This window comes from Otolemur garnettii, unplaced genomic scaffold (assembly GCF_000181295.1).
Source record: "Otolemur garnettii isolate 467f Iridium unplaced genomic scaffold, OtoGar3 scaffold00027, whole genome shotgun sequence".
Lineage (NCBI taxonomy): Eukaryota > Metazoa > Chordata > Mammalia > Primates > Galagidae > Otolemur > Otolemur garnettii.
The window spans coordinates 16,940,939-16,954,517 of NW_003852422.1; the positions used below are offsets into that span (position 1 = coordinate 16,940,939).

The window sequence follows — 13,579 nt, forward strand, 5'->3', positions numbered from 1 at the left end:
CACACAAAAGAGCCCTTCAGAGGACACAAAACACTACTAAAGATGTAAATTACTTTTATGTACAGGATGGAAATACAAATTTTAAGTATTCATAGTGGAGAAAAGTAATATCTATTTTGGAAGTTGCAAGTGGAAAAAAAATCCAATTTACCAATCACTTTTTCTGAAAAAATACTCAATTGTTGCTCTGTCTCTCCCCTTCCCAGCTTGGTAGTGAGCTCCTAACATGACAATGCAATGACCTTGGTATCCTTAGATAGAAAGCACAAGGTGAGCCCTTGATAAACACACGTGCTGCTGAACAAACGCTGTATCAGTGGTTTGTATTTAACTTCTACCCGAAGCTTAAAACACTTTGCATTTGGAGGGTTTCCTTCTACCTCACTTGGTAACTTTTATATTAAGAAAAAAAAAAAATGTTGGCAAGTGCCTGTAGCTCAGTGGGTAGGGCGCCGGCCACATACACCAAAGCTGGTGGGTTCGAATCCAGCGTGGGCCTGCTAAAACAACAATGACAACTGCAACAAAAAAACAGCTGGGCCTTGTGGCAGCTGCCTGCAGTCCCAGCTACTTGGGAGGCTGAGGCAAGAGAATCGCTTGAGCCTAAGAGTCTAAGGCTGCTGTGAGCTGTGACACCACAGCACTCTACCCAGGGTGACAACTTGAGACTCTGTCTCAAAAAAAGAAAAAAAAATGTTTATTGTAGGAATACAGAAATTCAAGTAAGCAAAAAAAAAAAAAAAAAAAAAACAATAAAAAATTACCTGTAATCCCTTTGTTCAAAAATAACCACCATTAACACGCTGGGATATATTTCTAGTCGTTTTTCCTATGCGTAAACACTTAGCCACAACAGAATTCCACTGTACCCACAGTTTTGTAACCTACTTTTTCTACTTGTTATATTACCAACACCTCCATGTTATTAAATATTCTTCAATACCTCCCCACCTCACCCCCCATCATTCCCATGGCAACATCTATCACTCTTCTGCTACTCCTCAAAGCAAAGGAGAAGCTCCCGCTCCAGCTTCCAGTGTTCTGTTTCACTAATAGTATTCACCGAAAATTAAAGTATCGATTCCAAAGGCAGCCTGCACATACCAATTTCGCAGGAGTCAGCATAAACATTCTCTAGAACTTAAAATCAACGTGGAGTTCTGCACCCTCTAGATGTAGCTCAATCCCAGAGCCACGTTCATTCACCCTCTGGCGTTAACAAGTGGGGAGGGGGGAAATACAGCCAACTGGAAGCTTAAAAAACCAACTTGCTGACTGTAATTATGGTTTATCTGATTGTCACGCACAATGTGTTAAGCACAAAAGGAACAAGAGAGGGAAGAATAAAAGGATGTGAAATGATTTTCAGTTTTCCTGCTTCTTAAAACCTCAGATTCCTTCCTCTGCCCAAACCAAGCTGGGCACCATGCAGTCAGCACAAGGGCGACTCACTCATTAACAGAGAGAAAAGCAAGCCCAGGGTTTCCCACAGCCTCTCATTCTCCGGTTGAAGATTGAACGCGGAGTTTGTGATTCTGTGGGACACACCTTTTCTCTATCTTTAAATACAGTGAAACCCCATATGTTTACCACTCAAGGGACTGCAACAAACTGGTCAACATACACAAGTGGTCAGCATAAGAACCAGGGCTGCTGTACTGACACGTACATATGGTGCATGTTCAGTCTGTGAAAACTAGGTCAACTTTAGGAGGCAGTCAGGTAGGGAGGTGGTCAGCTATGGAGGTTCTACTGTAGTTAATATTGAGTGCTTTCTACAAAAAGAAATGAGATTAGGCTTGCTTGCCTTGTCTTAAAAACCAGGCCAAAATGACTTCCAGCATTTAAAATTTCGTATGCAAATAAAATTAATCAATACAAACATCTACTATTAAACATAAAAAATGAACCAAAGGGTCTTCATCTCCTGCATTATCTCTAACCGAAAGCCTGCCCACTGTCATCTGACTCCTCACACTGGTGACATCTAACACCCACTTGCCAAAACGCTAACATAGAACTTAAAATCACAGGCTGGGCACGGTGGCTCACACCACAGCTACACAGCACAGTTTAAAAGACATACTATAAAACGTGATCCAGAATTATACCCAAGGAGCCCGAGAGAGCCAGACCTTGAGTTGAGCTAGAAATGGAAACGTGAGAACTGTTAAGACAGGCAAGACCAAGAGCTGGAGGCAACTCAGGCCGTCACTGCACCACCAGGTCCCCTCCAGACAGGGACACGGCCTCCACCTGGTGCACAGAAGGTGGAAACCTGCCAGAGCCACTTGAATACTCCATCAACATCCACTTCAACATGCCTGGGAAACCACAGCCTGCTGAAGCCCTGGTCAAGTGACAGGTGATGGGGTGTCCTCCAAACCAGCAATAGAACAGCTCCCCCGGCTTGTTCTTCTTTATGGGACCAACACGCCTACCAGTTTTTTCAAGTTATACTTCCATAAAATGGATTTCACATTACAGCTTTTCAAATTTTTAATAAACTCACTTTAGAATGGCCTTCTTTTCTTGGTAAGTAGGAAGTATAAAAAGAATACAAAATCTCTGGGTGGACGGCTGCCTGCCAAGAAGTCACCAAACCCTGGACGTGATGACAGCAAGGGAATCTGAGAGCCTTGCCATGAAACCTGGTGACTTGTGAATCAATATAGGACTCTAGCATCAGGGACAAAAAGTCAATTGAAGTGTCAAATTTTAGCTAGTTACCCCAGATACACTTATGTAATACAACTTTTCTCACCTAAAGGCATTACAGTAATAGCATTTGGACCACTTGGGTTCAGAATAAAACACTGCAACCATAATGAGATCCTGTATGTTCATGATTAAGTTGCCTGGATCTTTATACCATCAAGCTCTCTGTTAGAACTTGAACCACAGTCTCATATCAGGAATCAGGCCAGCTCCCATGACTCATGTCTATCATCTTAACACTTTGGGAGGCCAAGGTGGGAGGATCACTTGAGGCCAGAAGTTCTAGACCAGCCAAGGCAATGCTGCAAGATCCTGTTGCTAAAAAATAAAAAATCAGATGCGGTAGGTAATGCACACCTGTAGGCCCCACTACTTGGGGAAATGAGGCAGGAAGATGGCTTGAGCCCAGGAGTTCAAGGCTGCAATGAGCTATGAGTGAGCCACTGTAACTCCTGTCTGAGTGACACAGCAAGACCCCGTTTGGAGGAAAATAATAATAATGTTTCTTTAAAAACACTGTAAAAACTAATTATTCATTCCTTTTCAAAGTCAATAGTTACGGAAGGGCCCACATTGCAGAACTAAATTTACTAGAAGTCCCTACACACACAAGTAGAAAGGACCTCTTCTCTGTGTATGTTCCAAGGACTCCTTTCCCCAAATCCAAATCCTTGTCCCTCTCTCCCAAATTGGTATATGCTTCAGGGAAGGAGAACGTTAAAAACTTGGGAAACCGAAGGTTCTTGACACTGCCCGTAACATCTCTTAAAGTAGTTTTATTTAATAATTGGGTTTTTAAGTTTGTAAGAAAATACTGTTTTCTAAATCTAGTTTCTCCATTCTCATCTCTAAATTGTGCTCTCATTTCCATGTCACACCAATAAGCAAACCCAAGCCAAAAATAACACATTAAACCATACAAACATTGCCACCTATAGTCAGAAAATGAAATACATTTGTATATACTGTGACCTAGGGGGAAAAAATACAAACCCAGAAAGCAACATTTTGTTACACTTCTCACATCCTTCATTAATCCTACTATCCTATCACTACATTATTTGCATATTACTTGGATCCTTTTTAACATGGATTGTCAAAAGATCGATAAATAGTTCACTTTATTATCAATTAAGAAATACTTTAGGAAGTCAAAAACACCTTAAACACCTGAAATATTAAGTTTAAAAACTCTTAAGTCAACAACCTAATTTTTTCACTGATGCTCTCTAAGACCCAAAATTCTAAGGCACCAATAAATCTCTTTAATACAGATCTTGGAGCTCCAAACAGAAAAATTTAATATTCTCTCAATCTATCTCATGATGCCATTTTAAACACTGCACACGGCAGAAAGCTGATTAAACGAGGAAGGAACACAGTTTCTTCCCCTCAAAATGAGTACTGATGCAATTTAGCAGGAAAGCAAATGTATTGCTGTATCTTAAACAGTTTCATTGAGATGTAATTCACATACAAGTCACCCCTTTAAAGTATACGACTTAATGGCTTTTACTTCTATTCACAGGAATTTCTTAAGATTTTTCACTTTTCTCCTGAATATACATCAAGCATATTGAGGCTTCCCAGAATCCCAAAGCAACTTTCCCAAAAAAGTTTCCTGCTGATGGGGACACCCCAGCACCATGCAACAGCTTCCCTATAAATTGTGCTCTGTGTGGTAAACTGCAATCTGAAAGTTTCCATGTTATCACCATCCTCACCCTTTGAACAAAATTACTTTTATTCCTTTAAGTTAAGGAAACTACATTTCAGTAAAAAAAATAGACAAGTGAAATAAACATTTTGATTTCATACATTCAACTAAATGTAAATAAGAATGTCAGTGTCTGCAGATTCTACAGACACCATGTCCTTAAAGAAAATTCTACTTATTACAGGGGAATTTAATTAAAGCAATGCATTATATTTATCAATCTAAAATAACTGATTTTAAATATCACCATAAAACCTGGGCCCTATAGTTCTTTTTCTCAAACATTAGCTATCACATCCTGGGTTCCTGGTCCATCTTCCCACCTGCTAGGCCAGACACAGAAAATTGTCCCTCAGCATCCACCTTTAGAGTCAACAGGGTTTCTTGAGTAATTGCTTGGAAACAAACATGTGCCAATTTTTTTTTTAAGTTAACAACTTTTTTTCTTTTTTGAGACACAGTCTCACTATGTCACCTCAGTAGAGTGCTCTGGCGTCACAGCAACCTTAAACTCTTAGGCCCAAGCGATTCTCTTGCCTCAACCTCCCGAGTAGCTGGGACTACAGGCACCCACCACAATGCCCAGCTATTATTTGGTTACAGTTGTCATTGTCGTTTAGCAGGTCCAGGCCAGGCTTGAACCCGCCAGCTTTACTGTATGTGGCTGGCGCCCTACTCACTGAGCTACAGGCGCCAAGCCAACCCCTATTCTTAATCACTTACAGATGGCCATTCAGGAGACATTATCATCTAGGCTACCAGCTTCCTTTTTGGTAATGCCCATTTATGAGCAATTCCCTTATGCTGGCCCTTTTCTCAGACATGGAAAAGCAGAAATCTTACTACTAGCTGACTTAAAAGTGTGGAGTGTAGCCGGGTGTTGTGGCGGGCGCCTGTAGTCCCAGCTACTCTGAGAGGCTAAGGCAAAAAAATTGCTTAAGCCCAAGAGTTTGAGGCTGCTCTGAGCTGTGACACCACAGCACTCTGCAGAGAGCAACATAGTGAGACTCAAAAAAAAAAATTGTGGAATGACTGGGTGTATCAGAATTGATGGCCTGCAGCTATCAATTTTGGTTGTCAGCAAAGCTGTAGTGTAGTGCCATCATCATAGCTCACTGCAACCTCCAATTCCTGGGCTCAAGCGATCCTCCTTTTTTAGCCTCCCAAGTAGCTGGGACTACAGATGCACACCATCGAGCCCAGCTAATCTTTCTATTTTTTTGTAGAGATGGGGTCTCTCTTTCTCAGGTTGATCTCCAAGCAGTTCTCCTTCCTTGGCCTCCTAAAGTATTACAATGACAGGTGTGAGCCACACCGTGTGTGAGGCTGCTAATCACTAACTACATAAATTATAAAACATTCTTGTTTTCCTATTTCAACATCTCTGAAATAAGGATGGTTCACAAAATTGACAGTATATCATAATTTGACAGCCACTGTTTTCTTCCTTTCTTAACGTTACGTAAAATAATAGTTCATCTAAAACTGACCATCTCTTAAAAAGAGAAAGAAATATGATATCCATACCAAAGGTTAACCTTACATCTTTATTATGAAGTGGATAATTGCACACAAATGAGGGGCAGTGATGACTGGACACTCCAGCACAACTGCCTCATCTCGAAGACCATAATATAAAGCCACGGATGGTGGCTAGGTTAGGGTGTGTCAGCCCAAGGAGGCCAAGTTTTAACGATTTTCCAAGCTTTAAAACACTCTGGAAACTACATTAAGCAGGGCTTCTGGACATAACTGGCTGTTCACAAGCCATCAATTTGCAACTCATGATGTGTGCCTCTGTCTCACATTGTCTTGAATAATCTAGCTGTTAACAAACCTGTAAGAAAGGGAAAAATTATTCGGTTAAAAAGTAAGGCTTTGGATTCAACAGACTTATCTGTAAATTGCAGCATACCTCAGAGTTCTTATGAAGATTAAATGAGATAACACAGCTTAGATGGTGGAATTTGAAACACTGGCCAGCTATTCTTGTTTGTATGGAATTAGGAGAGAAGGTATCAAAAGTATAATCCCATGTCCACCCGGCCTTCATTTCTATTTCCTGCGCCTCCCTTTAACCAACAAAATTTTAAATGTCATGTCTGATAGTATAAGAAGGCTGCATTCAAACCCTAGTATTTCACTCACCTAGTATTGGTGAGAGTCCTTTCAATAAAAGAAGCCTTTCTACAAGGTAAAAAAAAAAAAGATTTTTGGAAAGTTAAAAGTAACATTCACAAGTAAAAAATGACAAAATGTGCTGCGGACTGCCAAAAATAAATAAACAAAAACAAAAAGAAAACCACTAAGGACTCAAGCCAGTTGCAGAAACTAATCCAAACTATCCTGATTCCAAACCAAATCCGACCCTGGGCCATGAATCAGAAGTTTTTTTTAAAACTGCAAATCCCTTCAACATCAAAAGGTCTTCATCTGAAGGTAATTTCAAATTTGGTTACCTACAATGACATGATTTAAATGAGGTTAGAGATGAATTATATCTCATCAGAGGAACCTCAACCCGAAAGACACAGCAAAAATTAAACAGCACATACCCCCACACACACACAAAGCTCACATCTCAACCCTTGTTATTCTACAAACTGGACAGACCTAGGCTGAACATCCAAGGAACAGTGGTGCCCCGTGCTTTGGCAACTCACTATTCTCTAGGTTATGCAATTCATCATCATTACCGGCACAGAGCGCTGATGGGACACAGCAAAGTGTACTCCAACCATATTACCCTTCTCATCAACCTCAAATAAAAAGAGAAATTTACTTTTAAGAAATATGCTAGCTATGGTGCCTACTTTGCTAAGAGTTTTTAAAGGTGACTGCTGTAAATAGCAATCCAAGCATCTTCACGTGTGATATTCTGCAGCACACCAAGCCTGTAAACTGATGTGCACCCGTATTTAACCGGCCTTGGAAAAGCAACCCTCCTGTTTGTTGCGGCAAGCATTCTACTTTCAGAGTCTGTTAAAATCTCAGTTTTCTTACACAGACGAATTCAAGGAGACAAAACAGGCCCTGCAAATGCAACAGTATGTTAATATTCTACGAAGGCATTCCCTAATTCTCTGATGAGCAACCTCACAGTGTGAACCCACCCATAAAAAGCAAATACCATTGAAATGTGAAGTCATCAGAATTGCTCTGGCTTATTTTTTCACTGGCAGGAGAAAGTTAAACAGTAAAGAAGAGACTTGTCTTGTGCAATAATAATGTGTGCAACTACAAAGTAACAGCAGTATGGCAATGAATAAGTAATAAACGGGGAATTCATCACCGATTGCTATTCCCCATGGGGTCCCCAATTCTCTTCCAGCAGCATGCAGGACTGAACCCAGTCACATACCCTCCACACGACACACTCGGATTCTGTTTATATTCCACCCTGCCCTTTCACACTAGACACCAGTTAAGGTGATCAGGATTAAGTCGTCAAACAAATGTGGGAAGACTCACTCTAGGTAGATTCTGACACTGCCAATGTAAACAAAGCACAATCAACAGTGACATGAATGTGATTCATTTATCCAGCTGCATTTCTCAAAACATTCTTCAATTATTTTTTTTCAAGGAGCTTTTAAAAATAACAATTGTATTAAAACATTAAAAAAAAGAACCTAAGATGACTGGCAGCTGTCTTTATCCCCTACAATGCCCCAACCCAAGCAACCCCTTTGTTCAGGAATGTCCCTATACCCACACCCCTAAGAGCTCACCGCCGCCTTCTATGCCCTTAATTAAATAGAGAAAAGGAGGATGCAAGGCAAAGCACCGGAAAAAAGAGAGAAACCAAGAGGGAGAACAGAATCCCCCGGGAAATGAAACAATGCTACTTTTCACCCATCCCCAGGTAGCTACACAAAGGGAGAAATTACTTCACACCAAGCACAGTGTGGCAAAATAATCAAAAACATAAATCAGACAATATTTGCATTGTGATCATTCTTTGATAAAATATCACATCGAGCTTGGCCTAGCACCCTCAATAAAAAAGTCATGCCCCAAACACCCGCCCCACCCCAAGATACCTATTTCATTCCACACTTACGTAGCACACATGCACGCGCGCACACACACACACACACACACACTGGGTAGGAAAGCCGCTGAGAGCGACGCCGTAACGTGAGCCTGTCTCAGATAATAGAATCTCTCTTTCAACCCCACCCCCATCATCAAAAAGGGGACCTCAGAAAAAGAAAGAAGAGAGAAGAAAGATAAATCGAGAAAGCCTGAATTTCCAGGCATCAACTTTTCATGAAATGCACAACCAGGATAGGAAATACCTCCCTGCTGAGTAATGCTTCAAGGGTTGTAAATTCACCTCTCGAAAGGGGAGCCAGACCTGAGCGCGCACCCCGCCAGATGGCAAACCACTCCTACCTGCCTGCTCCATCCAGCCTGCCTGTCACGCCGCGCCCGCGACAGGCGTCCCACCCCCCTTTTTGGCAGTGCAACACACCAATAAGAGCCGAGCGAGGCTGGTCGAGAGAGGGCTAAGCAGTGATTTAGCAGGATTGTTTCAAAGAGGGGAGTGGGTAACCGGGAGGAAAGAATGAGGTTAAAAACAAAGCGCTCCGCAGACAAAACGACCGCTTGGGGGCGTGGCTTATTCATTCGCTTTATTAATAAAAAGGATCAATTGAGCTTTCCGCTCTCCACCCACCCCGGAGGTGCCGGGCTTTGAATCTTTGGGAGGAAAAAAAAAATGGCAGGCTTCCTTCGCAAGTTTCCAGTAGCACCTGCCACCACCTCGGACCACCCCCTCTACACACGCCAAGACTCCGAAATCCACAATCCCAGCTTTAGATTTTGCAAAACAAGGGGATGGACACACGCGCCTCTCGGCGTGCCCCCCACTCCCACCGGGATAAGCACGCACACGCTTCAGAGCGCCTGCAGATTGCACACAAGCATTAGAAAGTTCCATGGGGAGACGATCAGGCTCGTCTGCAACGCCGACTCCCCCGCGCCGCAAGGGTCTCCAGCCGTAACCCAGACGTGACAACCAGCATGGATTCCCAGGCTTCAGGGACGAGCGGTGCAAAGTTGCCCAACAGCCCCGGGAGACCTGGCTTGAAGAGGAGGGGACAGAGAGGCGCGCGTGCCACGCTCCCTCCCCGAAATCAGGGAGCGGGGGAAAGAACCCCCTGCTCCCAGAGCGTGGCGCCTCTGCATTTACAAACAATGCGCTCGGATGAGGACCGAGGAACACTCTAGGCCCCCCCGACTCCGCTCTGGGGCACTCCCGTGTTTGGGGCTCCCCTACAGGCGCGGGGGAACAAACACCCCGGGGTGGCCCCATTCCCCTCCCCCTGCCGGCCCGGGGCAGGAACTCCCCGGGGAGTCCGGGAGAGAAGGAGCCGCACTCACCTCGTCTTCCGAAAGTCCGTAGACCGGCTCCCCGAGCCCGGTCGCCATGGAGTCGGCGCCCCGCTCGGGGGCCGAAGCGCTGCCGGTGGCTGTGCAGCGGCGGGCGGCCGGAGCTTCACTCTGCCTCCAGGTCCCGCCGGTCCTGCGCCCGGCCCTGCGCGCGCCCCGCCGGGGAAGCGTTCGGACGCCGGCAGGGGAGGGTGCCGAGCGCGCGCCCCGGCCGCTGCCTACGCCGCTTCCTCCCGGAAGGCTGCGGGACCCGAGGGCTGGCGGCTCCCGAGAGCGCGCCGAGCAGCGGGCGGCGGCAGCAGCGGCGGAGCCCGCCGGGCTGTCCCTCACCACGGCCCGCACCTCCCTCCGCGCCGGCGCGCCGTTCTCCGCCCCTCTTCGGGCTAGCTATGCGATCCCCGGGACCCGGCTAGCCCGCCCCCTCGCTCGCTCCGTCCAGGCCCCCGCTCTCTCCGCCCCTCCTCCGCCTCCTCCCACCCCGCGCTGCTCCGGGACCCTCCCCGCTCGCCGGGGCGGGCGCACGCGCCCCCCAAGCCAATCACAGGCCGGGCTGGGGGGCGGGCCGCGGGCAGCATGGGTGGCTCCCCCACAGCCCCCGCGCCCACCCCACCCTCGGCCTCCAGCGCCCCGCTCCGTGGGTCACCCGGCCGCGGGGCGGGTCCACAGAGGCGTGCCCGGGCGGTCTTGGCCTGCGCGGCTGACCCTCCCTCCTCTCCCGGTTTCCCTCTGTTCTGGGGAGGGGGCGGCTGGACGTTTGGGGGCGATGAAGGCATTTTCCAAACAACAAAACAGCCTGCCTGTTTTTTCTTCCCTGTGCTCTTTTAACCAAGAGTCCCGAGTTCACTGTTGATTGTTAAAAGGGGGCAAAGATGGATGTTTCTAGACCCCTTTAAATTCTTGGCAGCCGCAACGAGCCAGACTCGGCTACATTGTAAGCTCCCCAGAGCGACCCGCCTGGCCGGGCCGCCAGCCGGGGAGAGGCTGCCCCGGTGTGGCCGCGCGTCGCCATTGCTTGTGTCAACCTTACCGGGAACAAAACCAACACAGCGACCGCCCTGAGTACACACCCACCCACTGGAAAACAGACAACGTGGTTCTTTGAATAAAAGGCAACTCATTTTTGAGTCGCAACGTGAAATATCAAACGCAAGTTTAAGGTTATCCTTTGCATATGCAAACGATTGAGACGTCTTATTAGCCACTGTAGGATTCCTCCCACGTCCCAGCTACTGTTTTTCTAGCAAGCAGTTCATTTAATCCTTCCGATTTATAGGAATACAAGAGACTTCTTTAAATAAGTGAAAGAAATTCGTCACTCGACTTTTTCAGGAAGACTTAAATTTACATGTTAAGTGCATTTGTGAATTTAAAAAGAAAACATACGCAGAACATTCATTTGCCTTTGAAAAGAAAACATCAAAGTGCCCATTTGGGTAATACCTGGGCACATTTAGGCTTTTCATTCAAGAAAGTGAAGGGAGAACACTAACATGACCAAAAAAATCGGTTTCTGCCAGCCCTCTGCTCCATTACTAAATATCTTCTGTTGGCCCTGCTAGTTCATGTTCAAAAGAAAAGAGGGGCACACCCATCATAACTTAAGCTCTCCTTTGCCTGCCTGGCTTAATACGTGTACCGTATAATGGGTTTCCTTTCAAGACTTAGCCTTATGGAGTCAACACCCTACTCAGAGCCTTCTCCAAAAAAACCCTGCACCATTAAGTCTGCAGTACTTACATGCCACAAAATCCCAAGAATAAAATAACCTTTATGGAGTATTTAAAAATCAGATAGCTCTCTGTTCATTCCTTCCACACTAAGGTTTTTCAGGCTTTTCGAACCTAAAGTCTTTTTCTGTTGAAAAAACAAAAGGTACAAGCACATATACAGGTGCACAAAAATTCTAAGATGCCCATCACCTGCAGGTCACTCCTATGTTGGGGAGTCAGTGCTTCTGCACCCTCACTAACCAAGCCTTTGTCCAATCTGCACAGTCATTATTTCTTTAAGTAATTGATTCTTAAATTTTTCCAGTAGAAAATTATAGTGTTTGATTACTCAGGACACCCCTTCCACGCCCAGGAAGTGCACAGTTCCAGATTTAGCCTTTAGGGGAGGCTGTATCATGAGGAACCTGTAGAGGGCTGTAGCTAGCAGTGCCTTTTCCTGTCCCGTATCACCTGTTCCTACACACCTGCCACAACAGCCTGTACCCCTCAACTCTGGGGTCATGTCTTTGGCTTTTCCTGGGGGATTGTCGTAGTTACTACAAACTACAATACAAAACCTGCTATATGTCATTTATTGTAAGATGTTTAGAAAATTGTGATCCATGACCTCATTCAACGTCCTGTAGGAAGGCTCAAACAAGACATTTATTTCAGACTTGTGAGGGAAAACTTGCTTTCTTTCAAGAAGCTGATAAGCTTTTGCATTGTGGCTGACAAAAATTGTTTCGGCTGATTGTGGTTTTCTATCTGCTTTTGCCACCAGAAAACTCAAAACCAGTGTTATGACCTTAAGCCATAAAAGACGCATTAAAAAAAAAAAAAGCAATCTTTTTTGTAACTATGTATCAACTATCAACTTTCCCTCAAGGCTGTGGTTTTCTGCCCTGGACACACATTAGAATCACCTGGGCAGCTTAACACCAACTAAGTGCCCAGTTAGCCCCAGAGCAGACTGCAATTTCTCTGATTCAGACATCACTAGCTGGAACAGCACAACAGGAGATTCTAATACACAAGTAAAGCTGAGAACATCAGTCTAGATCAGTGGTTCCCAAAGTTTGCTACATGTAAAAACACCTGGGGATCTTTAACACTATTGCTCTCTGCCTCTCACCCCCAGACACTCTGATTTAATTAATATGGAGCACCACAAGGGCATTAGGAGTTGGAAAAGCTCCCTCTGTGATCCTAAGGCACTACAAAGTTTAGGAACCTCAAACCTAGGTTTATATTCCTACTCTTTATATATGTATTTTTCATGATTCTGAGTTTTATTTGTTTTTTGTTCAATTTAGAGGAAATTATATCTTATAAATATACTCAAATCTTTTGTGGAATGAGGTACCGGTAGGATATGAACAAATAATATTTAATGCAACTAGTATAAACGATCAGTTTACCCACTATGAAGTCTCAAATTAATAATGTAGTTTCTTTGGAGGGGTGGAGGAGGGCACCAGTTTTATCCTTTGATCCGTTTTGCATCTACCCAACAATTATACAGAACCTTAACTTGTAGATTCTCCTCTAGATTTTGTTCCATTTTGTTCCCTTCGGAGGCTGCCTTTAAAATCTTAGATTTGATACCGTGGGTGTTGGCAAATACTTTTCACTTGGATCATCAAAAATGAAAAATTAGCAAGAACAATTTTAAAGTACAATGGGTAATCACAAATAAGGAACATTTTAATGCTCAGCGTCTTTACAAATTATTGAGTTATCTTAGCAAAACCATGTGTATATAATCGTATCTGGAAAATACCCAAAGGAGAATAATACACAATGTCACATGTTTAAGTTTCACATAAATATCACTAGATTTTTTTCTTCAAATGTGGGTGATGATTTGGACTCTTCAAAAAGAAAGCTGATTAAGCAGACATTTGGTAGATGTCCACGTACCTGTAAGAATTAGTGTCATCTTGGAACTTAGTAACATTCCTTAACACACAAAGAAAACTCAAACTTTAAGATGTTTGTATGTTAGGAGATACCTACCTTGATATTTGTCATTCAT

General features: G+C 44.3%; 1 protein-coding gene across 1 annotated transcript in view; it reads right to left on the reverse strand.

Moving 5' to 3' along the window:
* Window positions 1–10,203, reverse strand: part of NEDD4L (neural precursor cell expressed, developmentally down-regulated 4-like, E3 ubiquitin protein ligase) — a 339,833-nt gene extending 329,630 nt beyond the window's left edge. The window contains exon 1 of the mRNA XM_023512363.1: window positions 9,824–10,203. Within this exon, the coding sequence (XP_023368131.1) occupies window positions 9,824–9,871 (48 nt within the window). The 5' untranslated portion in view covers window positions 9,872–10,203. The remainder of the gene's footprint in view (window positions 1–9,823) is intronic.
* Window positions 10,204–13,579: the final 3,376 nt, after the last annotated feature.